General features: G+C 44.3%; 1 protein-coding gene and 1 long non-coding RNA gene across 2 annotated transcripts in view; both read right to left on the reverse strand.

Annotated features, from left to right (window-relative positions):
• Positions 1-348: 348 nt before the first annotated feature.
• Positions 349-22,928, reverse strand: CD74 (CD74 molecule). Its single transcript, XM_082211839.1, has 9 exons — positions 22,688-22,928; positions 16,041-16,216; positions 15,013-15,089; positions 13,312-13,374; positions 10,929-11,024; positions 10,134-10,203; positions 4,385-4,576; positions 2,803-2,888; positions 349-1,706 (listed from the first exon to the last, which is right to left on the reverse strand). Exons 1-8 carry the CDS (start codon positions 22,750-22,752, stop codon positions 2,812-2,814), a joined length of 816 nt encoding a protein of 271 aa, XP_082067965.1. The 5' UTR covers positions 22,753-22,928; the 3' UTR covers positions 349-1,706; positions 2,803-2,811.
• The window catches only part of LOC309526008, a 154,139-nt gene continuing 129,706 nt past the window's right edge, over positions 349-24,781 (reverse strand). The window contains exon 2 of the long non-coding RNA XR_014216610.1: positions 349-762. This is a non-coding gene — a long non-coding RNA (uncharacterized lncRNA). The remainder of the gene's footprint in view (positions 763-24,781) is intronic.

A 24,781-nucleotide genomic window follows, 5' to 3' on the forward strand; every position in this document is an offset into this window, starting at 1 on the left:
AATATGGTCTGAAGCTCAACATCAAAAAAACGAAGATCATGGCCACTGGGCCCATCACCTCCTGGCAAATAGATGGGGAAGAAATGGAGGCAGTGAGAGTAAATCTCTTGGCTGCAGCTAAACAATTCCGAAGGATTTGGTCAGCTGCACACAGCTGTCATGTTGTGTTGAACCGGCTCATGTCTTTGTGGTTTGTTTGTTTCGTTCTTAAAGAGAGCCAAGCTTCCAGCCCTCGTGGTTTTCACAGGAAGGTTTATGGAAATGTATGTTCCGTTTCTCTCCCTTTGGTTGTTAACCAGTTAATTGGAGTCTTCTCTGTCATCCACCTCTATGGACAAGAGCCCCGTATTAGTAGGTTATCTTTTATTTTTTTTTTAACTTTACAAAGACTTACAGTTAAAATCATCTTTGAGTTCACTAATAAAGCAGTGATCATATATTCAAAGGGTATAATTAGTATGTCATAAGCGTGGGTGCTCGTCTATCATCTATCACTAATATATATCCACTCTGCTGGCTTGCTTGTGTAATTGAAGAAACATTCACTTATATTTGCTTTGGATGCGGGAGAAGCCTGTTCTTTGCCCAGATAGATTTATATAGCCTTACCTACAATTCCAGTATTCTCTTGCTAGAAACTCTACTAAAGCAAGTTCTAGGGCTATGCTAGCAAATGCAAAGGGTACACAACCAACTCCATAGGGTACAGCATTTGGGGTTTCAGGATTCACAACTATATTTAAACCTTACATAAGGTAATGCCTCCCTTCCTCTAGACCATCAGGACCCTGATTCCCATCATCCCCAGCTAGCATGACTCAGGATGACAGCAGCTCATACCCATGTATGTAAAGAACACTCGATAATTTCCCTTTAAAGAAGCACAAACTCAGGGCAAAAAGGAGAAACGCTTGGCAAACCCTCACCACGATCAACTCCTGCTTGGAAACCTATGTCCCCATTGTGGATGGACGTGTGGATCCAGAACTGGGCTCCACAGTCACTTACAGCCTCACTGTTAAGACTGTGTTCATGGAAGGCACCCTTACTCGGCTACGAGTGATCACCAAAGAACAAATAAATGAAGGGTTCAGTAGAAATCTTCTACCTCTTGTAAAACTTATCTAAAATCAGGAGGAATCCAGTGGGGAAAGAGTAAGGTGAATTAAACATAGAGTAATAAACCTTTGAAGAATATATTTGGAAAACAATTTTATATTCTCCCCACCCCCACCCCCATTCAAGGGAAACAGATATTTCATTGCAGAAGATGTGCTCACTGTCTCAGAATCCTATTGTTATTCACATACATTCAGTAAATGTTCCCCTATTCATGGAGCCTGATTAGCCACAAGAATCACTGCAGGGTTTATGGGGGGGGGGGGAGATCCTCTCTGCATGAGCTGAATAATTGAGGAAAACATCACCCTTTCTTGCTTGAAGCATTTTGCTGCTAAAGCAGTGGTTGTACAAGGGTTACTTCTCTAAAAAGGTAATTCAGGGCTCAGCTCAGCAGGCTATTATATTTAATCAACCTACTTTTCGCTCCTCCATTAAGGATAATGCTTAAGCCTAGGAATTTGAGAAGTGGTTGCGGCTAACATAATTCAGGAAATCAATACAGAAGCAAAAAACGAGAGAAGATAAGCTGGGCTTCTTGAGCTGATGCAGCTGGTGCCACTGCCTGCTTTGTTTGCTTGGCCTTCCTAAAGAAAGAAGAGAAATGAGAAAGGTGCAATAGAAGTCAAGCCCCGGAAATGTTTCCTAGTAATAGAGGCAGAAATTGATGGAAAGTACACAAAAAGCCAACCCACACAAAACTTGTGTTGTTCTCCCTCTTAAAGTTAATGGTGCCTGTAATTGTTAGGCCTTGAGGTGGGGAGGTATCCTAATTTGGCTTGTATACCTATCGTTCTCCACATGCACACACACCCCCCACAAAACCCACTCTGCCTTTGACACCTAGAGAATATCTGTATTTCAGGCTTTAAAAAAAGATAGTCAGAGGCTGGATGTGCCACATAGAAGGCCTTGGCAACTGCAGGAACTGTGTGGCCCATTCAATCTGTAAGGTAAAGGTAAAGGGACCCCTGACCATTAGGTCCAGTTGTGACGGACTCTGGGGTTGCGGTACTCATCTTGCTTTATTGGCCAAGGGAGCTGGCGTACAGCTTCCGGGTCATGTGGCCAGCATGACTAAGCCGCTTCTGGTGAACCAGAGCAGCACACGGAAACACCATTTACCTTCCCACCCGAGCGGTACCTATTTATCTACTTGCACTGGTGTGCTTTTGAACTGCTAGGTTGGCAGGAGCTGGGACCAAGCAATGGGAGCTCACCCTGTTGCGGGGATTCAAACTGCCGACCTTCTGATCGGCAAGTCCTAGGCTCTGTGGTTTAACCCACAGCGCCACCCGCGTCCCTATTCAATCTGTACAGACTGTTTAAAAAAGTTTAAAAACAAAGTACTTGGCTTGCTCTCTTGTGTATGTAGCTGAGAACACCAGCACTGAAATGAAAGGTGCCTTCAAGGTGAACTCCTGGGCTCTCCTGAACTAAGCCAGCTACTTTCAGGGAGGATAAGGTGAACAATGGCTCCTGCCATGATGACTGTATGCTCCCTCTAGGATCAGAGTCACCATGCCTCTGATTTGCCAGTCACTGGGAACAACAGAGAGAGTGCTATGATCCTCACCTCCTGCTTGTGGGCTCCCTATGGACATCAGGTTGGCCACTATGGGGGTAAAACAATGGTGGGCTTAGACAGGTCTTTGGTTTGAGCCAGCAAAATTCTTAAGTTACCTCAATCATTTAGTTACTGAAGCTCAGCTGAGAAGCTGTCACATTCTCAGTATCACCAGCTGTCACGTTCACCAGTTGCCCTTTTCCTGGAAAAGGGAGGAAGAGAGAGAGATTAGCACTTTCCAATGCCCTAAGGTGTCCTCTTCTTTCCACATCACCTTTAGGATGCTTCCTACCAGTTTGTGCTTTCTCATGTTCAGCCAGCAGCACAATTGTTTGTTTTTCATCTATCTTATTATTATTTTTAGTAATACACAAAATTATGAACATTTGGCCATATTATTTTCCACTGCCTGTAGAGAGAAAGGTCATTTGAAATCTGACAAATGGGCACTGAACGATTTGTATCTTTAGTCCATTCAACAACGCAAAGTTGTGTACTTAATGGCAAGTGGGTATATATTGGTTTTATGATTTTTGAGAGGCACTATCCCTCTGGATGCAAGTTGAATGGAATCACCATTAGGGAGATGGCTGTTCTACTCAGATTCTACTTAGGCATCTGGTTGGGCACTCTGAGAGCTGGGCTAGATCTGCCATTGGCCTCATCCAGCAGAGTTCTTATGATTTAAGTTTTTTTTCTGCATAGGCTGTGACTAATTCCAATATTTTTTTTCTGGTTTTTTTTTCCATTTGACTAATTCCAAGTTTTGTTTTGTTTCTTGAGAATGTGTTAGATTGGCATAATGATAATGACACAAATGAAGATGTTGGGTTTTCTGAGATTTCTATGCGCTGTAAGGTCATAATGTTTTAAATGATTTGCCATGGCTGTTGCATTTGCTTGTTACATTTGGAAAAAGCTTACTCAGGGGCAGATATCAGGTAGAAATCTGAAGCACAAAGATAGGGGAAACTTCCTTAATTGTTCACAACAGTCTTCCCACTTTCTTGATGTGGGTGGTGGTGGTAAGAGAATGACATAAGTTCAGTCATCAAGCAGGACTAAGTGCAACCAACAAGGCTATTTTTTCACATCAGGTTGCCTCGTGATATTGACCAAACACCATCCCCATGGTGAAGCCACAAGGAACATAAGGCACACGCATGCAGAAATCAAAGTGGGTTTATCTTCCAGGCAAGGAAAAACAATGTGAATTTGGCAGCAACAAGACGACCCAAATTCTGCCACCAAAGTATTTTGTACAAAACTAGACAAAAATGCTCTAACTGCACTGCCTATGTAATAAGAGCTTCTCAGGGAAGTCTGGCATGGTGGATGTGGAAAGTAGCCAATGTGGTTCACACACAGTTGTGTTGTGACTCTTGGGAATCGCAGCACCCCAGCCCACCCTGCCTATATCTCCAAAAAAACTCCACTGCCTGACTTCATCTCTTCTATTTAGAAAAAGTAAAGAACACTGCTACAGCTGCAACAATGGCTGTTGCACTGCAAACACTCTGGCCTGTGTTTAGGACTCAAGTCCAGGTGGGGGGGGGGAAAGACTCATTAGCTCCTAGGACTTGGGCCATTAAGATGTTGCTCCCTAACTCTAGATAATCCAGTTTACTCAAGAATATAAAGGACATCTGCTTGCTTATTAACTCCTTTCCCCCATGATAGGAAACAGAAGCTCTTTACCAGTGCAGTCCAGTGGCCCACGGACTTTAGTAGTGCCCTCAACCATGGTGCCATTTTTGTAGACGCACCAGCAAAAGCCAGTACTACCATGGCATTGCTTAGGCAGATAGTCGCCATTTTCATCGCACTTGGCACAGAATCTTCCCAGGTGGACACCCCGACCACATTCTTCTGTCTGGCACTTGGTTTTCACTTTAAACAAAACAAAAACAGAAACTTCAGTGTGCACAGTTGACTGCCAGCTGCTAGCACTGCCCTTTGATGCAACTGTAACTACAACTGAACAGCTCCCTTGCCTTGCTTGAGACACATGGCTAAGTTCAGAGGTAAAGCGTTCCCTGCACCATAGCACTTCAGGTGGTAAGTTGGCACCAAATACTTGAATGCTCCCCGCTTATAGAAAAATAGCACAGCTGGAAGCATTCCCCAACTCCACAGAAGCGGCTTTGAAATTGAAAGTCCAGGAGAAACAATCCTTTTTGCTTTGGCTGAATGTATCAACTGCCTCCTAATATGAGAAGAGGCTGTTTCATTGTGGCTGCACCATGGGAAAGTAAAGGGGGGATGTGAGGAAAGAATTGCTTTTTGTAACAATATGCCCGTTTAATTAGGACAGCTATTTTATTGGGATGGCTCCCAGGGAACCCATTTAGCCTAATGAGAGCAAATGCTAATGAGTACTGCTTAATGGAGGCAGTATTAATATAAATTCTGCTAATGGGAATGTGTCCGACCACTGCTGAGTGGCTAATTGGTATGAAAATCTCGGCTGCGGGCTTTTATTTCAGAAACAGCTGAAATCACAGAAGGAGGAATCATTCTTTTTTTAAGCATTGCATTGGTGCCCAAATTTGGGACAGGAAAGTGGTTGGCCATGTCGGTGTCCAAATTCAAGACTGTGTGTCATTAATAAGGCTCTCCCTCTCTCTGCGTGTGACTGTTAAAATTGTTTCAGTAGGGTTTCCTTTTTCTTTTAAAATAAATATTTGAAGTGGGCCTTAATTCAAACAACAGGTCTTCTTTCATCATGGGTGCATCATTTAGCTTAGATAATTGCAGTTTCAAATGAATTGCTCTTTGCCAATCACTCTTCCCAGGGGCAGACCGTGTTTTGCTTCTGCTGTGATGAGCGAAAAGAGACTTTTTAAAAACCAGTGGTTCTATAACATGAAGACCTCGTTCATTGAATTGCAAGTCAGCAGAGAGCTCCCTTTTACAGCCACTGTTTCCTTTGAAGAGACAGCAAGTGGCTTTGGGCTCAAGCTGTGCTCTACATCAAGCATATTTCAGTAGTAAAATGGTCAGTAGCACAACATGTCGAAACAGGTTTTTCACATCTTCTGCCAAGGAAGACATTCATTTTTTGCTGTTTTCATTATTAGGTCCCTCAGTGTAGAACAGCAGCCAAGGCAATGCAGAATTTGTTTAAAATGTAACAAACAACTGTACAGTATAAAGATGTTCCATACCTAGACAACCAATACAGAAGTTGTTGGAAGGCCTCTCTGAAATCCAGAGGTGCAGTGCCACTGTTGAGAGTGTCCTACTCTTGGCCCCACGAGTTTTCAATTGAGATAAAGAAGAAAACCTCACCCCCAAAAAACCAAGGTCTCCACAGCAGGTCTCTTAGGACACAGAAGCTAGTAGACTGGGCAGTGTTCCTGCAGATAGACCATCCATATGGAAGCCAGCAACTAAACAAGGCCCAGAAGCTAATGGAGGAAGCTAATGGAGGTGAGCCAACAGAAGTCAAATATGTTTCCATGTTTTGAGTACAAGGCAAAGTTAAGCACTTTTAAGTTGTGCTGATCCTACGTCCTATGCCTCAATCCTATACACACTCACCTGGCAATAAGTCTGACCGAGCATCCTGGCATTTACTTCTGAAGAGGCATATACAGGATTATCGTATTAAGCACATTCCCAGGTCTTCCAGTCACAAGATTCATACTGGAAGGGACTGGGAGAGCACACAGCAGCTCACTGGGGAGCCGGTGCTGTTCATGCATGCCCTCCTTTGTGGCATCCACAGGATGCCATCTTCATCAAAATGCCATTCCGTGATCTCATCCACTCTCTGGAAACAGTGGATATGGATCAAACACCAACTGGATGCTGCACAGAAGTTGCATGCGTGAGCAGGGTCTAGTGAACAGTAAACAGCCGTGTGGAATCGCTCTTCGAGTGCTTAGATCTCCCGCTGAAAATAGGTGGTCCTGGCCAAGGAATTGCACCCAGGTGGGCAACGCTTTCTGGCAGCACCTTTTAGCAGCCTCCTTCAGCAGCAACGTTCTGAAATACGTTGTAGGGCTAAACCTTTGTGCCTTGCATAGAAAGGCCAAGAAATAGTGAATGAACTGCAGCTGGAAGGGAGAATACTGGGCTTGGGTGGTCTTTGTGTTAAGGGTGAGCAGTCTTTTTCCCCCAGCCCAAAGCTTGCCAGGTTAATTGGAGCTACAAGGCTTTCGCCAACTAATTACTAGATTTACACTTGCAAATGAACTCCAGCTGGGAGAGCATTGCCTGTGAGTGGCTCTCACACCCTGGCTTGCTTGAGGCTAGTGGGGCTGTGCATTGGGCTGGATCCAACCAACTGTGGGAGTTCTCAGGTTAATGCAAATTCACTGCTTCCCTCCCATCATTTCAGCCCCCTGTGCCCCTGAAAAGCTGAATGAGATGTAGGATGGGGAACTGCAGGTGAAGAGGGAAGCCTGCAGAAATTGCAGGTGCCCCCTTGTATGAGAGGAAGGGCCTTCCACTCACATCCTTCAGATCCATACCAATGCAAGGGATATGGAGCCGCCAGTACAAAGAGCAACACTCTGCTGAGTTCTCCTCCACAAGCACCCCTGTAACAGTTTCTAGCCACTTTGTGTCATGATGTCTTCGTGCTGTGCATTACAGTGATACCTTGGTTTACGAACTTAATCCTTTCCTGTTCTTAAACCAAGGCATGCTTTCCCATAGCAGCGGGGGGCTCAATTTACAAATGGAACACACTCAACAGGAAGCGAAACATATTCTGCTTCCAAGGCAAACTAAAACACCTACTTCCAGGTTTGCAACGTTCCAAGTTGTTCATAAACTAAGCTGTTCTTAAGCCAAGGTACTTCTAAGTTGGGGCTGTGTGGAAACACATGAGGATGTATCACTGGTTAAGTGATGCTCTGCGTTCAGGTCCAGTGCAAGCAATTGCCCAGGACAGGCACTGGCCAAGAACCCCAGAGACCCAGAAGGGCCCCCCCACCCAGCCCAATCCTGTTGTGCTCCTTGCCACCTTCTTCACTGGACCTCTGGAAAGCCATTTTATTTTTTTTTTTTATAAAATTTTTATTGGGTTTTCACATTTTATATAGACAAAAACAAAGACACAAAAAACAAATAAACACATAAACAAAAAAGAAAATAAGAAAACAACAACAAACATATATACTTTCCCGAAAATGTTATTTCCTAACCCTGGTCATTGACTTCCCCCTACCCCCTCCCTTGCATCCCCATTTCCAAATTTATGTCAGCAAATTGGCATTTCCCTGTCTTAATATTAGTCCTTTTATAAAAACAAACAAAATTATTTTTTTCTAAGTTGGACCTCAATTCCCTTCCAACGATTTCCCATTTTGTCTTGAATAATGATCTTTTTAACCAAATCCCATAATCATGAGTGTTGTTAGAACTTAATTTTTCCCTCCCTCCCATCCCCGGTTTGCGTCCCTTCCCAAAGCATGTCCAAAATAACAGTTCCTAGCCCAGGTTCCTCACGTCCGAGGCCCTCCAGTCTCTTTCAGTCCCTCTCCGCCGGTCTTGTTGGTAATCCTTTATGCCAGTCGTCACATCTCGAAAGAGTTCTTTCACCATCAATCCAAAGTCTCTTCCCATATTTGCAAACAGCTGCTGAAGAGTTTCCACAAGGCATGAATCTTGAAGGTAATCAAAGTCAGAGTCTATGTGGAGGCCCCGATTATATTTCTTTATTTTAAATTCCTTAATTTCATAGACTCCCAGGACCTCCACTTTCGTCTTCTGCATCTTTCGTGGATTTATAGTAGATTTGCTCCAATAATCTCCTTGTTTGTATTCCACAGGCGTCAGCTTCTGCTCTGTATTTTCCCACATCACTTCTTCTCTTTCTTGTTTTGTCTTCTCCTCTTCTTTTATTATCATTTCTGGTTCAGCTGTGGATTCTTTCTCATTGAGGTCCTCGTTACATTCAGCAGAACTACTTGTTTCAGAAGTCAAGGTCATCAATTGTTCACTCATAGCCGTAGTCTGCTCTTGTAAGATTCCAACCAAATAGAACATCCTTTCGATTTCTCCCAGTATCTTTCCATCCACAGCCATTGTAATTCCACAGAATTCCCTCTAGAGGGAATCTGGTTACTTAGTATTCTTTTCCCCAACAGTCCTTTGTCTTGTTATTGTTTCTTTATTTCCAACAATTTTAGATCAATTGTAACTCTTTTTAATCCAGAGGTAACTTAGGTAGCAATTTTCCACTATTAACAGTCCGTTTGACAGCTTTGACAGCTGTCAAACTCTGCACTTCTTAAACCAGCTCCAAAGCAGGACGCTCCCGGGCCCGGGAGGGGGGGTTGTTTACAACAGAACACAAAACATCCAACACTCCTCTCTCCTGCTCAAAATTTCCAAATCTTGGAAGTTACTGTCTTTTTTTTTTAAAACTCACCCTTTACAGGGTGGGCACTCCAGCTTAGTTCTTTTTTCGTTGCTCTAGATCGTCTGCAAGGTGGGGGGTGCGGACTTCCTTTTAGCACATCCCCCGATCGTCTCAAATTCAGTGGATAAATTTCTTAAAAGCCAAGTCCAAATTACTCACGGGTTGTTTTTTCAGCCGAATTTCAAGGAAGGAAGTCAGCGCTCTCCGGTCATGGCTCGCGGCTTCGCTCAGCAGAGGTAGCGATGGACTCTCAGTGCCACGCCACCCCCCGTATCCCCTCCGCAGCCTTTAAAAAGGCTCTTCGCGAATCAGGGGGGGCGCTTAAGGCACCCGCCGAGTCTTCAGTCCGCAGGCACCGCGCCTGCGGTTTTAAGGGTCCCCGTGTCGCCGGCACGGCAAAGACCCGTCCCCTGCTGAGCCGATTCCCTCCGGAGCTCGGAGGGAATCCGCCATTCCCAGATCGCGTCAACCCCGGAAGTTGGAAAGCCATTTTAATGGTGGCTGTGCTGCTTTTGAATGGGAGCCAAGCTCTGCTCCTATCCATGATGACTATCTGCCATTTTTATTTACCCACAATATCAGGCCCCAGACCATACATCTATAAAACCGCCCACCACTGGTGGTGTTTTCGTTACCATGAAAGAAAAAGAAAAGGCACAGCTGCATTGGAAGGGTGTTTGGGGGGGGGGCATGGGTGGCACCATGTTGCGGGCTCCATAAATTCTGGTGCCAGTCCTGTCCATGTTCCAAAATAAAGAGGGAGACCTCCACACAGGGCTATCATTTTCAGCAGCAGCTCAACATCCTGTATAATATCTCCTTCCACCCCCAAGTCATCAGCATACATTAACATTAGTCTTCTGGCATGCAGCAGAGCCCTTTCAGTCCCTCCTACAGAAACGTACCGTTTCTAGTACATTGGGATTTTGTTTCACATGATTTCCTGCATCTCTTTAGGATCTGAAGCTGCAGCAAAATGGAATGTTTTCTGTTGTGTTGTGATTTGAGCCCTTCAGAGAATTTGCGTCCATCACCCTTAGAATTCCTTTCATTGCTACAGTCCTTGCATACCTTGTTCAGCTGGAATCTCATTCTTGGCCATTTGGAAGAGCAGCCACTTGTGCATCCAGGTTTCAAAAGACTGCAAGAGATCAAATGCAGTTAATAAAAGGCATCCCTATCCACAAATAAATAAATGTAAGTTAACAACAGTATAATTGCCAAATGATGAGAAGTCCACCATATGTTTCACTGCTGGGTGAACGCCACTGTACACTGCAGGAAAGTTCAGTTTTGATATAGTTCAGCCAATTTTAACTACACTAATAAACCTGAGGCTTTGTTGGCATAATTAACAGAGGTCCAGCGCTGCGGTCCCTTCACGGAAGAACTCCCTGCTGCCAGTTCCCAAACATAATTCCTAGAATCTCAGGCATTTAGCAAGTTTAACTGAGGCCTATTTAAATCCCACACATGAACAACTCAAAACGCTAGATAGCAGTCAAGAGCAAACTAGGAAGCATTGCAAGTGACAATGGATACTTGTACTCTTTTCCTGAGCACAAGAGGGGAAGGACTAGGATCCCTTCCAAAGTCTTAGATTCCAACAAGAATAAGTCCCAAGGCAAATAAAATTAACAGGGTAGAGAGCTTCTAGGGCATGAGACTCAATCTCAGGGACATGGGTTCGAGCCTCACATTGGGTGAAATATTCCTGCTTTGCAGGGGGCTGGCTAGGCGATCCTCGTGGTCCCTTCCAACTCTATGATCTGTTAAATGAGATATTGCCTATCCACTGTGACACCATGTTCTCTTCAGGACGGGGAGGAGCAGGGAGAGGATTCTGTGAAAGATGGCAGCACTTACCTTCCAGTCCTCAAAATCCAGGCGGTTCTTCAGAGTATTCATATTTTCCATGAAGCTCTTTTTCAGTTCAGGAAATTTTATGAGAGGGTTTGATTGCTGTAGGGAGGAACATGTTAACAAACGTTATGTAAGGAAAGTAAGTCTGCTGGAGGCCCAGAAAGAGATCACCTAGCAAAGCAAGACTATGCTCAAAGGATTGGGTCAGGACTGGCGGCATCTGAAATACCAACTCCATCTCATGAATTCAACCAGATACAGTGATGGTGAGGTCCAACCAGAGAGCATGGCAGCAGACTCATTTGTAGGAGTTGAGTCACCAGCACAGTCTTCTAAGGCAGGCTGCTGGTTTAAAGTGCAAAAGGTACAGGTGGGAGGGACTGCTGAACTATCTCTGCTCCCCCCCCCACCTTTTCATCCTAAAGCTGCCTCCCTCAACTGCTCCTCACTGCCTTGGAGAGCTCAAAGTTTGGATGCAAATCCAGGGACGCGGACTTATAAAAAATATTGGGGGGGCCCGGGAAAGCTCGTGAAATGCAAATAAAGAGGAAAACAGCCACAGCAGAATGATTTCAAAGGGAACATACAAACAGAGAGGAGGACTCCTCTCCTGTCCTTGGGTCCTTTCAAGCCACAAGCCAACTGATTAGCTTTTTCGCTGGCATAGTTTTTGCATATTCTGGTGGCTGTTTTGGAACAGTTAAATTTGTTTATGTCAATAGTTGTATTATTGGGTTTAATTATTTTTGGGTTATAGTGTTTTGCTGCCAATTTCCTAAATACCTTGGGTTTCTTTGGGACATTGGGCAGGACATGGGTTTTGGGGAGGAAAATACAAAGAAATAAGCAAGCAAGTGCATGCAGTGAGAAGCTGAGGTAAAAAGAAACGCCTTTGCTTTCCCTAAAATTTAATGACAATTATTCACAGCATGCACCACAAACTCTCACTGTCTGAATGTTTATCTAAACTCCCTATTATCTAATCCATCTTTGTCCAAATAGCCCCATATTACGAGTATGCCAATTTATCTAAGTTTCTCATTTAACAGATGCCTGCCATGCCACCCTCCAAGGTCATTTGGTGTCATGGACTTGCAGGATGATGGGGATTCTGACGAGGTGTGTAACTGGGGCTGGGACACAATGGGGCAAGCAGGGGATGAGGAAGGACGTACTCACAGAGTGATGGGGAATGGCAAGGAGCCAGAGATGCAGGACCCATCACCAGAGCCAGAGGGGCCCCTGTCTCCATGAACATGGTGGGCTCTGAGGCGTAGGGGGCAGCAGGAGGGGTGCTCTAGGAGGCTGAGGCAGGCAAGGACCCACAGCCACCTCCCTAGCTGGCCAGGTGGGGCTCGCTAGCTCTGGGAGGAGGGATGTGATTCCTTAGCAGGAGTGGGCTTGGAACAGGTGAGGGTCACATGCCTCATCAAGCCCAGATGTTGCAATCAGCATGCAGAGTATAAAAGGGAAGTAGAGCTGAGGTGTTTTGTCTGCTCAGCTGCCCATATTCATTGTCTTGGATGCTCTTGGACCTCTGCGGGACTGTGCTGTGGGTTTGGTTCTGGACTGTATCCTGACTGCTGGACTTGACTGCTTGGAATGACCCTGGACTGTGTTTCCTGATCTTTGGACTTCATATGGATTGACCCTTGGGCTTTGAACTTGGCATACTGACTTGCTGCCAGGTAGGTCAGGGGTTCAGGACACTTGGCAGATTTAATTGGTGCAGTAGTGCCTTCTCTGGGTGCAGGAAAGTTTCCAAAGTGTATATGTAGTTCAGAACCTGTGCGTTATTCACGGTTAATGTTATGACACTTAGGCTACAGTCTTTGGATCTAAAGAGGTATAGGCACATGGGAAAGAAAGGCATAGGTTGCTGCAATTGTGCCTTGCTGCTTTTCATGCTGAAGAAATAACCAACTATTCAATCTAGCAGTACTAACTGGTGCACTAAAAGCAATTAAACCCACGTGCCTGTCCACCCTTCCCTCATTTGGATCCCTGCATAAATGCCGTATCCCCAATCCTTCCCGGGAACACAAACACACCTGTCAGATACTGTGGTTGGAAAACAAATAATATGTTAGTGATTTTTAGGAACATAAAGAATATCTTGTTCTGTGCTATGAGTTGCAGCCAACAAAGTTGTGCCTGTGTACCCTCTACCTCCCTCTTCAAATCTGCCCCAGTGGGTTGGGTGGCCCACAGGAAGAGGAGTGCTAGAGGGTGTTCCATCGAGCAAGTGGAAGTTATTGGGCTAACAGGATGACTTCGTGGGATTCAGCCCTAGGCCTCCAGCAGCTGAGTCCATAGCTGCAAACTTGAGTACTCTCCATCTAAGACAAGCAGAACTGTTGCACAGGCAAAGAGACGAGGCTCTTACCATGAGGAGACGTTTGATCTGGTCTTCAGTGCTATTGGTCAGCTTCATTTTATCCTCTGGAGACTGTAGAAGAGACGACAACAAAGAAGTTGAAATATCGTAATAGATTCCAGAGTCTGTTAGTGAATGGTAGAAATTAATAAATGGTAGTATTTAGATAATATGAAGGGAAATTCAAGCTACAGAACTGTGCCAGACATGGGTTAGCTTATGCAAACCAGTCTGCTGCAGCCAGCTAAGTGCAGAGTCATTGAGAAACAATGGGGAGTCAGGTGCTGGGCCATTTAGGACAATTGGCAATGCACAAAGCAATCCTCCCCCCCCCCATGCCCCAGGAGTGGGCAAAGACAGGAGATTTGGGAGGTTACCAAGGTGATCGAGGCATGATATCACAGGAAAAATTGTCCTTTTGAAATCTAAAGGTGTTCTGGGAACAAGGAAAATGTAGGAATGGATGGCATTGGATGGAGAAGGCTGCACTGAGAGACCAGGAGCCATGACTGCCTGGGCGTAGCCAGGATTTATGTTACGGGGGCAGGCTTTATGTTGGGGGGGGGGGCAGAACTGAGCTTTCTGTGACACGATTGGTCAGTTAAGTATTTTTATTTACTTACTTGATTGGGATGGTAGCTGCCCCCCCACCCCCTTGGCTATGCCCATGCATGACTGACTGCTGCTTTGAACCCCAAAGCTATGAGAGAGGCAATGAGAAACACTCTTGGGGTGTCCTGTTCTGCACCCCCTCCATTGAAGACTCCAGGTGTAAATATGTACGATAAACCTTATTTCTTAAAGACGCTAGCCTCCACTGTGCCACGGTTTTCCCAACAGAAACACAGCCCTGGGTGAATGCCTAGAACACCCCTGGAATCTTGCTACCGCTTGGCATAGATTGGGGGTGGCATGCAACTTTTGTCACACTATGAAGCTGCTCCTTGCCCAATCCCACAGAGCAGACTACACAAAGGGCTCTTCCCTGTCATTCACACACTGCAACAGATACAATGGACTTACTTGCACCCAGGTCTCTTTGAACTCAACGTGAAAATTTAGTTGCAACTTTTTTTGTGATCCGGATCTCATTTAAGTATCGTTGACTTAAAGGGAAACAACATGGAATGAACTTCAATCGGGATCCAAACCATTAGTATGAACTTCCTCCCAAGGGTTCTGGGGTGTCCCTAAACCAGCTTTGGCACCATTTCCTGGTTGCCGCCACTTCTAGGAAACGTTGGCAAGGAAGGCTAATTTCCTGGCAAACCATTCCTGCATACTGCAAGGTGACCAAATAAGAACAGAGAACAGAGCTGGCCTAATAGGCTGTCAGCTTCACTCATGTCACATTGACTCATGTCAAGTTGAGCCAACTCACTCTCCCTGCTCTGAAGCTGCTGTTTCAAATGGAATCTCTCTACACAGCTTAATTTGAGGCAGGACCTGTCAGTTTCAAGAGCCTAACGTTTATTTCCAACACTGGTGTAAGGTCTAGGTGCTGGGAGCATTGCAATACTAGCCAGGAGGGTTGTTTTTGTATTGGCAGACTGGTTGGAAAGGAAAGGCCCCAGAAGACAGAGTGAATGTCTTCCCCCTCATCCATAGCTATCCCCTGCAAGTTGTATGGATGAAAAGGAGAGGTTCCGAGGCAGCAGGCAAACCTAACACCACCCCACCCTGTGCTAGTTAAGCAATTGTCATCTTTACCTCTTCATCTGGGTCCCTCATGACCATAGGCATAATGTTGGCCATTGCCATCCTCTTCTGGTTAACTGCCTTGGGAGCTGCAGGAGAAAAGAGTGGTGCAATTAAACATGTAGGGAGATTTTTTAAAAAGTGGTCTTCCCCCAAGGATATTCCTCTTATACAGATGAGTCAAACATACAAGAGTACGAATTAGATTGCACAGAGAGTTCATGACTTCAATCAAGGTGTCTGAGCTGGACTCAAAAGTGGAAACTTATATTTGCCCCCCCCCCCAGTAGCAGACATCCCCCCCCCATCTCATATTAGAAACAGCTTTCCAAACTCTACACCTGGGAGGGAAATCCCTCGAAACTGTCCAAAGGCTCAGATAGCTTTTTGTAAAAAAGGATTATTCAAACTAATGCTGCCACCGAGCTATACCCCTTCGCATATCCAAATATATTACGAAGGGCTCTTGCAGAACTGACAACACTAACCTACTCATCCACGCTAACTACAAGGTGCACAACCTTGCCCAAGTTGTACCGTGTCGGACTTCAGGGGCAGAATGCTTCTTTTCATGTTTTTATAAATTGTAAATTGATGTAAACTGTTAATGTACAATATATAACAGTCATGAAAGCAACTCAAGAGCAGAATATAAACTGAAGCTATAAAACTCACAATAAGCATGACTAAACCTGATCAGAACAGGGTGACTGCACCCCAGATTAAAATGTCAGCATTCTGAATCTGTAGATCTGTTTTCCTTTCCTTGGGAGGAGGGGTGGGATATAAATTTAATAAATATAGTAAACTATCATCTGGTCTGTCTAAGCAGACAAGAGATGGCTATTGGGATTCAAGTGCATAAACAGCTGACAGACCCAGGCTCAGTCCCTTCAGCTCTGATTTGCACAATTAACACACAAAATTGAGAGATGTTTTAAGAATTCAGAATGCTTGCAAATCTATCATGGTTAAACTTAAAGGTTAGACGGTGTAGGAGTGGGGGAGAGGGCAGGAAGAGGAAGAAGGAAGCTACTAACCATGAGGGAGATTGTTGGCCAGCGACTGCAGTTTCAGCTCCGTGGCGGTCTTGGTTACTTTGGAAATCTGGGTGTTGTGCTGATACACAAAGTAGCCAGTCACTGCCTGGCCCGCAATAAGCAAGGCTATCAGTATGGAAAAGGCAGCATAGACAGGTTTACGGCTGGAAGAAGCCCTGCAAGATATAAAAGAGGCATGTCAGTTTGTCCAATCAGTGGTGGTCCAGATGTCCAGGTTGAGAGCTTATTTTCTTAGAACAGGTTTGGGTTCACCTGCATGCAAATTACCAAGGCACGGAATATCTCTGGCTTGTAACACAAACAGAATGCTTTGACTTGGTTAACTAAGGGCTAAATTAGGTGAAATGGGTTTATTAAAAGTTTCTTTAATAAACAACAACCATAGAAAAGGAGGGAAAGTGGAGTTGGGCCATGGTAATAAGAGTTAAAGGTAAAGGTACCCCTGCCCGAACGGGCCAGTCTTGACAGACTCTGGGGTTTGTGCGCCCATCTCACATCTATAGGCCAGCGCTGTCTGGAGACACTTCCGGGTCACGTGGCCAGCGTGACAAGCTGCATCTGGCGAGCCAGCGCAGCACACGGAACGCCGTTTACCTTCCCGCTGGTAAGCGGTACCTATTTATCTACTTGCACTTAAGGGTGCTTTCGAACTGCTAGGTTGGCAGGCGCTGGGACCGAGCAGCGGGAGCGCACCCCGCCGCAGGGATTCGAACCGCCAACCTTTCGATCGGCAAGCCCTAGGCGCTGAGGCTTTTACCCACAGCGCCACACACATACAATTTTCCTGATCAAAGTATCCAGTTCCAAAGCTTACATTTGCACTACATGGCAATACATATGTGTGCCTTTATATTTTCTTACATGGGTCAAAATGTAGCTGGGAGAAGGGATCTAAATTGTGGGGATAGTACAGAAGGGGGAAACTGATAAACCTTCGCTCTTGCCACCTCTCCTTCCTCCCAAATAGCTTCCCACTTCTTTTTTTAGTGTGGGAAATCTGATCCTGGATCTCTTGCCATCTTTGGTCCTAAGGTATGATTCTGAAGACTTGAGGTTACTCAGCTTATCAGAGGTTCCTCAAGTGAGACGCTTCGTGAATGGTAGACAAGCTTCCTTACAGGCAACTTAACCATCACTACAAATGGTCTTCTAAACTGCGTGAGAGTTGCAGCACCACTGGAGGGCACCACATTGGCTACGCTGTCAGTTAAGCCTCTGAGGAGTCACATGGTTCCCCAAAACAAAGTCTAGAAATCAGTTATCCAGTTAACTTTTTAAATAGAAGAGTTCTACACAATTTAAGATTAATTCCTGAGTGCAAGATAGAGACAGGATGCGCTCAACATCTGCTTATCAGGATTCTCCCCTTGGTTCCACCAGGACCGCAATTCTCTTTTTACAGTTCCTTTTCCCCAAGCTACTCATACAGTATTTAACAGCCCTTCAACCTGATGGAAAACACCATGGGGGAAATTCCCAAGCTGTAGCCAGTCATTATCTGTTCTGCTTGTCACCTCACTTGTTGCTAGGCAGACAGAACGTGAAAAGTGAGAAATGTTTGGAGATCTAATGCCATAGGCTTTAATGCAGTAAAAGCTGTATGATTGCAATAATTATACAAGTGTGTGTGTGTGTGTGTGTGTGTGTGTGTGTGTGTGTATAATTAGAATCATAGAACTGTTGAGTTTGAAGGGACCCCAAGGGTCATCTTGTACAACCCCCTGCAGGAATTCTCTCCCCCCCCCACTCTTGCAGCCTGTAGATTGCATCAGAATAAAAGTGTTTTCACTTGTATCACATAATCAGTGCCTTTTTTCTGGGGGGACGCAGGGGTACGTATACCCCTAAACGTTTTGTGAATCTTTGTACTTTTGTCCATTTACTGTATTTTTCCTGATTTGAACTATAAAACGGTTGTTTTCTTGAGTCAAAATGAGAATACCCCTAAACATTTTTAAAGGAAAAAAGCACTGCGCATAATTATGATTAGTCATCACAACAGTGGGGCTCAGAGAAACCTCCCCGCACCCACATTCTAATAATACATGGACTAGCCCATGGATACATGGATATGCCAAGTGGCCACAGATCTCCTTGTATGCGTATGAAGGGATTCTGCATGCATACCAGTACAGGAATGTAGATCTCTTGTGCATTAGCAGTGGAGCAGGGGGTTCCCTAAGCCAATCCAGCCCACCCCTTACATGGAGGAGCTCAATGCAAGTAAGTCAGGAGGCACACTGAAGCTGCTATGAGCCTCATTGATTTTTGATTCTTTTTTTAAGTATGATTTTATTAATGGGGTACGTAGCAATTTGGGTGGGGTGGGGTGGGGGAAGTTCATTGGGGAAATAGTGAAAGGGGAAAGGGGTAATTCTTTTCCATATGCTGTGGTTCCATATTGGATGTCTCTCTCGATGTCCCCTTTCCCCTCCCCACAGCTATATTTTAAAGAGATGGAGACACATTTAGGCATGTCTGTTGTAATGTGAAGTTTGACCTTCAGTTACATCAATAATTCTCCCTGTATTTATTAGGGCTGTCACCAGATTAAAGATACCTTGACAGTTGATCAATTATAGGTGTTTTACTCAGTCGAGTAAATTCACATTAATCTGCACATGAATAAAGCAACTTTAACACACACAACAAAGTGTTCTCTTTCAAATGGTGTATGCATGTGTTATGTGCGGCAGATACCCCCTGAGAAATACTCATTTCTGTGATTAAAAGGAGAATGATGCCATTTTTTTAAAAAAAGAAAAAGGTTTATTTGCTTTAAAACACAAATGCAGATATTTCCAACTGAATTCTCATATAACCATAAACACAAACACAGTTAAATATAAATCAATCATTTGCAACATTTCAGATAAATAACTAACATTTTGAAAATATTTTCTAGTGCCAAGAATCAACAAATGTTTAGTAGTTCTAAATACGTTTGTTATGCTTCTCTTCTACCTTTTCTATAACGAGCAAGCTTTGCAATAATGCCATATTAATCTCTTCTAAACTACTGCCTGTCGCACACATTGTTTTGTGAGTACTTTTATTAACAATAAACTTTTAGAAAGAGTACTCAATCACTCACAGCAGCTTATTATTCAATCAGAAGAATTATAATTCTTCTAAACATTGAAGTCCTATTATTTATGTCCCCTGTCATGTACATTCAAGACTTAAAAACCCTAGCTAAATTCATCCGCTTTAAATGTTCTGGATCTGAGTCAGAGAGGAATGTAATGCTTGTTGCTTAAAAAAAACAACCCATCTCCAGTACAGTTTAGCGCCATGTAAATCATCCTGTAGGACAAAAAGGTTGCTATAATGTTTAAGTATGGATATTAACTTTCTGAACACCCTTCTCCCTAGTAATAAGTGACATCATCATATCTCTATTATTTGATTGGCTTTGGCTGTTCAGTAATTCCCCAAAATGGTCACTGTTGTTAAAAAATCATTATTCGCCATATAAAAATGAAAAGACAAGGAACCTGAGAACATGACATGCATTTCTTAGTGTGCCTCCATTTTGTAGGTGTGGTGCAGGGGTTAGAGAGGTTGGCTTGCATGTGAAAACCCAGGTTCAAATCAAGCTTTTTTCAGCTCTTTAACCCAGACAATTTTATGGGGCTGTTAGGATGCTAAAATGTTGTATTTTGGAGTTTCTTGAGGGAAACAAGTAACACAGTAACTGCATCTGTAGGAAAAGGGAAAGCAGTAGCATTCCATTTTCTCCTCCCTCAAAAGTAAAGTAACTTTTCGGGCCAGGGGAAAAAAGAGTAAAAGGGGGGGGGTAGGAACAGATCCTCACACCAAAAAAATACTTAGTATTTAGTGGTCGCTAAGAAAACCAGGATTTTGTTTTTTGTTTTAATGGAAGAGATGTTTGGATTGGCTGTTTAATATTAGCAATGGGACTGAATATTATGTTAAACAGAAATTCTTAATCCTATTTGCAGAATACATGGTGTTTACAAAAATCTAAACTGAATCCTGAAATACAGTGCAAGGGGGGGGCTGTTTTATATTAATACTCTCAATAATCAATATTATTTTAGAAACAGTTCCCAATTCTTTACAGCACCTGCTTAATCTACCAGAAGGTACAGTGTGATGCAGCAAACAAACAAACAAACAAACAAACAAACAAACCCTAAAGGCTGCATCAACAGAAGTGAAGAGTCATCATCAAGGGAAGTTATAGTCAAGCTCTATTTTGCCTTGGTCAGACCACACCAGGCATACTGTGTCCAGTTCTGTGCGCCACAACTTAAGATGGATATCGCACAGTGCTATTTTTCTGAAAAAAGAGGTGGTGGAACTCACCATGAACTCCTCCCTTGTTCTCTTACAACGGTGCCCACCTGAGAGGTGCCAGAACTCAAAAAAAGCCCTGGATATTGACAGGCTGGAACATGAGGAGGGTGACCAAGATAATAAAGGGTCTGGAAACCAAGCCTTATGAGGAATGGTTGAGGGGGTTGAGGGCGATTGAGAGGAGATAACCTTCTTCAAATATCTAAAGGGCTGTCATATGGAAGATGGAGCAAGCTTGTTTTCTCCTGCTCTGGAGGCTAGGACCCAAACCAATGGCTTCAAGTTACAAGAAAGAAGATTTTGACTAAACACCAGGAAGAACTTTCTAGCAGTAAGAGCTGCTTGATAGTGGAAAGGACTCTCTTGGGACTTGCGGGCCAGGCTTTATGTTGAGGGGGGGGAAGAACCTCAGTTAGTGAAGTATTTTGTACAGTACTGATTTACTTGATTTGGGGCGGCAGCTGCCCCTTCCTGCCCCCTCTTGGCTACGCCCATGACCTGGGAGGCTGTGGACTTTCATTCCTTGGAGATTTTAAAGCAGCGGTTGGATGCATAGCTGTCAACCTTTCCCTTTTCTTGCAAGGAATCCTATTCAGAATAAGGGAATTTCCCTTAAAAAAGGGGAAACGTTGACAGCTATGATTGAATGACCAGCTATCAGGCATTATTTAGTTGAGATTCCTACATTACAGGGGTTGGTACCTCAGGGTAAATTTCAACTGTACAATTCTCTGATTCGATAATTCTATGAAACAGTGAAGTTCTAACAGTTATACTCTGTCATGTAAATTCAAGTCTAGACAGCCCAAGCGGAAGTTACTCGCTTTAAATGTGATCTGATTCATAAGCAGGATATAATGCTTGTTGCTTTAAAAATAAAAATCCATCTCCAGTATAGTTTAGCTCCATATAACTCAACATGCGGGACAGAAAGTCTGCTATAATGTTAAAGTATGGATATTAATTTTCTGAACACCTTTCTCCCTAGCAACAAGTGACATCACCATGTCTCTATTATCTGATTGGCTTTGGCTGTTTGGTTTGGCAGGAACTGCCTATTGCCAGCGTCGCAGCAGTGTAATTCCCCAAAATGGTCACTGTTGTTAAGAAATCATTATTCGCCATGTATTAATAAAAAGACAAGAAACCTGAAAGGGTGACATACAAAATGGAGGCACACTAAGAAAAGTAAGTGTGGTGCAAGGGCTAGAGAGGTTGGTTTGCTTGTGGAAACCCAGGCACAAACCCTTACTAAACAATCAAGCTCACACTCTGATATTTTTTACTTTCCATTTCCTCCTCCCTCAAAAGTAAAATAGCCTTTCCAGCGGGATAAAAAGGTAAGAAAGAAAGAACACACACCCTCCCCTCAAATGCTTAGTGGTGGCTGGTAAATACAAAAGTTCCAAAGAATTGTTATAAAATATAGGGCTGAGACTATATAAAACACACCAATCGCCCCTTACTTGGAGAGGTGCAGGCAAGAATAAAAGTTAAAGAGCATCAATTGCACCAAACGTTTCCTTTCAGTTATGAAAAACAGCCCAACACTAACTGTGGCAGAACTAACTGTAGCAAAGGTCTGCAATTCAGCATGAGGAGAAATATAAAGTAGTTTTGTTCGAACCTCACTGGTTTGCAAACAAACAGGAGTCATTTCTGCAACGCAATCCCAAGTCTCACTCTGTACAAAGGGGCTTACTCCCAGGTAAATGCGTACAGGTTTGCAGCTTCAGTTAATTCCACCCCACCCCACCCCCCAATTTATGCCACCAATTTCCCCCCCTGTTTTAGCCTTTCATTTTAGAGGGATTGAAAGCAGAGTACCATACCTTACCATAACTTTCTGCCCACATAGTTGGGACCTGCTGGCAGTTACACAGAAAGTACACACAGTTACACTACCTCTTGGCCTGATACAACATCATGAGCAACACAAGGTTCCACCCTACCACCATCAAAAAGAAAAGGAAAGGGGAAAAAGATGCAAAATGTCCAAGACCAGTCCAGTTATTTTGGTACCTGAGACAGAAAATCCTGCAAACACCTTCCCACCTCTCCAGCGATAAAAATATAACACACGTTAAATACCTTTCAATATGATGCCTCTTCATGATATCTAAAACCTACTGATTGAGGCAGCTGCCGCACTTTGCTTAATGGTGGGGCTGGCACTGCCAGGCTGCCTTTCTAGTGGGCAGAGAGTTTGCAGTGGGAAACCTTGATGCTTATTTACCCCATACAAATTATTAAAAGTGCAAGGTAGTGGGGGGGGGGGAGAACACACAGGCAATCATATGTACCTTTCTGGCACTGGAGCAGAGCCAGTGTATGTATTGGGGAGAAGGTTGTTCCTGTCATCTTCCATGGTGCTGTCTCTTTGGATGTTCTTCTTGGAGACTGCAAGTTAAGATGTTCTGCCTGGGACCAGCAAGGGCTCTATAAAGGCTGCTGCAGTCCTCAGAAGCTTCTAGAAGCACAGAAATGGGAAGTGAAAGTTGCAGGACCTAAAGAATTGGAAAAACCCTTCAAGTCCTTCCTCCACCCCCACCAGTACCAACACACAGGTCGTAAGCAAATTATCCCAGCTTTAACTTTTTTAAAAAATCTCATTGGCTACTCAGATGACATCACCGGTTGTCAGGTAGAGTTCTGCAGCTTTTTGTGCTACCACATAGACAGTGCATTTTGAGAACACTGTAACATAGCTCATGGCTCTCTCACGGCATGGTTTATTCAAATAACGTAACTTTTTGTTCTTTGGAGAGAGATTTTACTTCAGATTGGGCTTTGGAGGGGAGATTGGAAAGTGCATGTGGTGAATCTTTAACATACTGGTGCATATTTATGAGGCAATATGCCACAATATACCGTATTTTTCGTCCCATAGGACGCTGCGTCCCATAGGACGCACCTAGTTTTTTGGGGGGGAAATAAAGGGGAAAAAAATTCCCTTTATTTCCCCCCCAAAAGCAGGTCGGGGAAACAGAACCAGGTTGAGGAACAGCGGGATGGCAGCGCTGCGCCTCCCTGCTGTCCCCCGAGCTTGTGGGGCTGGCCGATGTCTGCCCCACGCGAGGGGCGCTCTGCATCAGGGCGCCCCCCCCTGCGGGGCGGCAGGCTGCTATCTGCAGAGTGGGGAGCCTTGCCAGGAACTCCTGCAAGGCTCCCCACGCTGCGGATGTCTGCCTGGCGCAGGGGGCGCTCTGCTTCAGGGTGCCCCGCCCACCGGGCGGCAGGCTGCTATCCGCAGCCTAGACATCCCTGCCGGACCTCCCGTAGGGCTGCCTAGGCTGCGGATGTGTTCCTGAAGCCTGGAGAGCGAGAGGGGTTGGTGCGCACCGACCCCTCTCGCTCTCCAGGCTTCAGCAAAAGCCTGCATTCGCCCCATAGGACACACCCAGATTTCCCCTTCATTTTTGGAGGGGGAAAAGTGCGTCCTATAGGGCGAAAAATACGGTAGTAAGTAAGCTGTGATGAACAATACTGTTTTTATGTGGGGGTGTAAAAGCTAGATTTAAATCTTCCCTGAAACAGTGAGATGCAAGGAGTGAAGATCATATACTACCAACCTTTTATTAACTCATTAGCAACCAAACAAGAACAAAAACCACACCTAAATTTAAAACACCACAGCCGATAACTCCCAGTTCCAACATTCAATAGCAGGACCTGTGTCATCATCCCATGAGAAACAGAGAACAAATGAAAGTCCCCAGTTTTTTTTTCTCTCATAGGTGGAAAAAGTGAGCAGGCTTCGGAAATGTACCAGCCAGTCCCAATGTAAATGTCAAGTTTAGACTAAAGAAAAAAGACTGCAGAGATTGGGTATTTTTGCGTTAATCATCTTCCTAGACAGTGATGCCATATATTGCCATATATTGAATTCAGTATAACCAAATAACAAGGGCATGATAAAGGGTCCACAGGGGTAGCCAGGTCAGCCTGTTGCAACAAATTCCTATGGCACATTACACTTTAATGCAATAGGGCCAGCTTTGTCAAATGTATTAAGTGGTGTTGTCCTCTGTCAGCATATTCCAATGAAGAAAAATGGGAGCAGTATTGTAAAATTGGGCCAGCATTGCAAGAGAGATGCAATGTCCAATGCTAATAAAGCCTGTTGAAAACATGTTAAGATCCAAACCATTTTCCTTTCCCCCAGGTGATACCAGCACTAGGGATTACAGACCCTCCAAGTGTCCCTATTTTCTAGGGACATCCTGATTTAGAGAAGCTGTTCCGGTTTCTGATTTGATCCCAGAATGTCACGCTTTTACTTAGGTTGCCTCTATTTTCATCACATAAATGTTGGAGGGTATGGAGTTATCCAGCCCCTGAGCCATCTGAAGGCAATCCTGTATAGGGAAGGTTTTTTTTTAAAAAAAAATGTTTAA

Source organism: Podarcis vaucheri, assembly GCF_965113315.1.
Source record: "Podarcis vaucheri genome assembly, chromosome: 2".
In the NCBI taxonomy this organism is placed as follows: Eukaryota; Metazoa; Chordata; class Lepidosauria; order Squamata; family Lacertidae; genus Podarcis; species Podarcis vaucheri.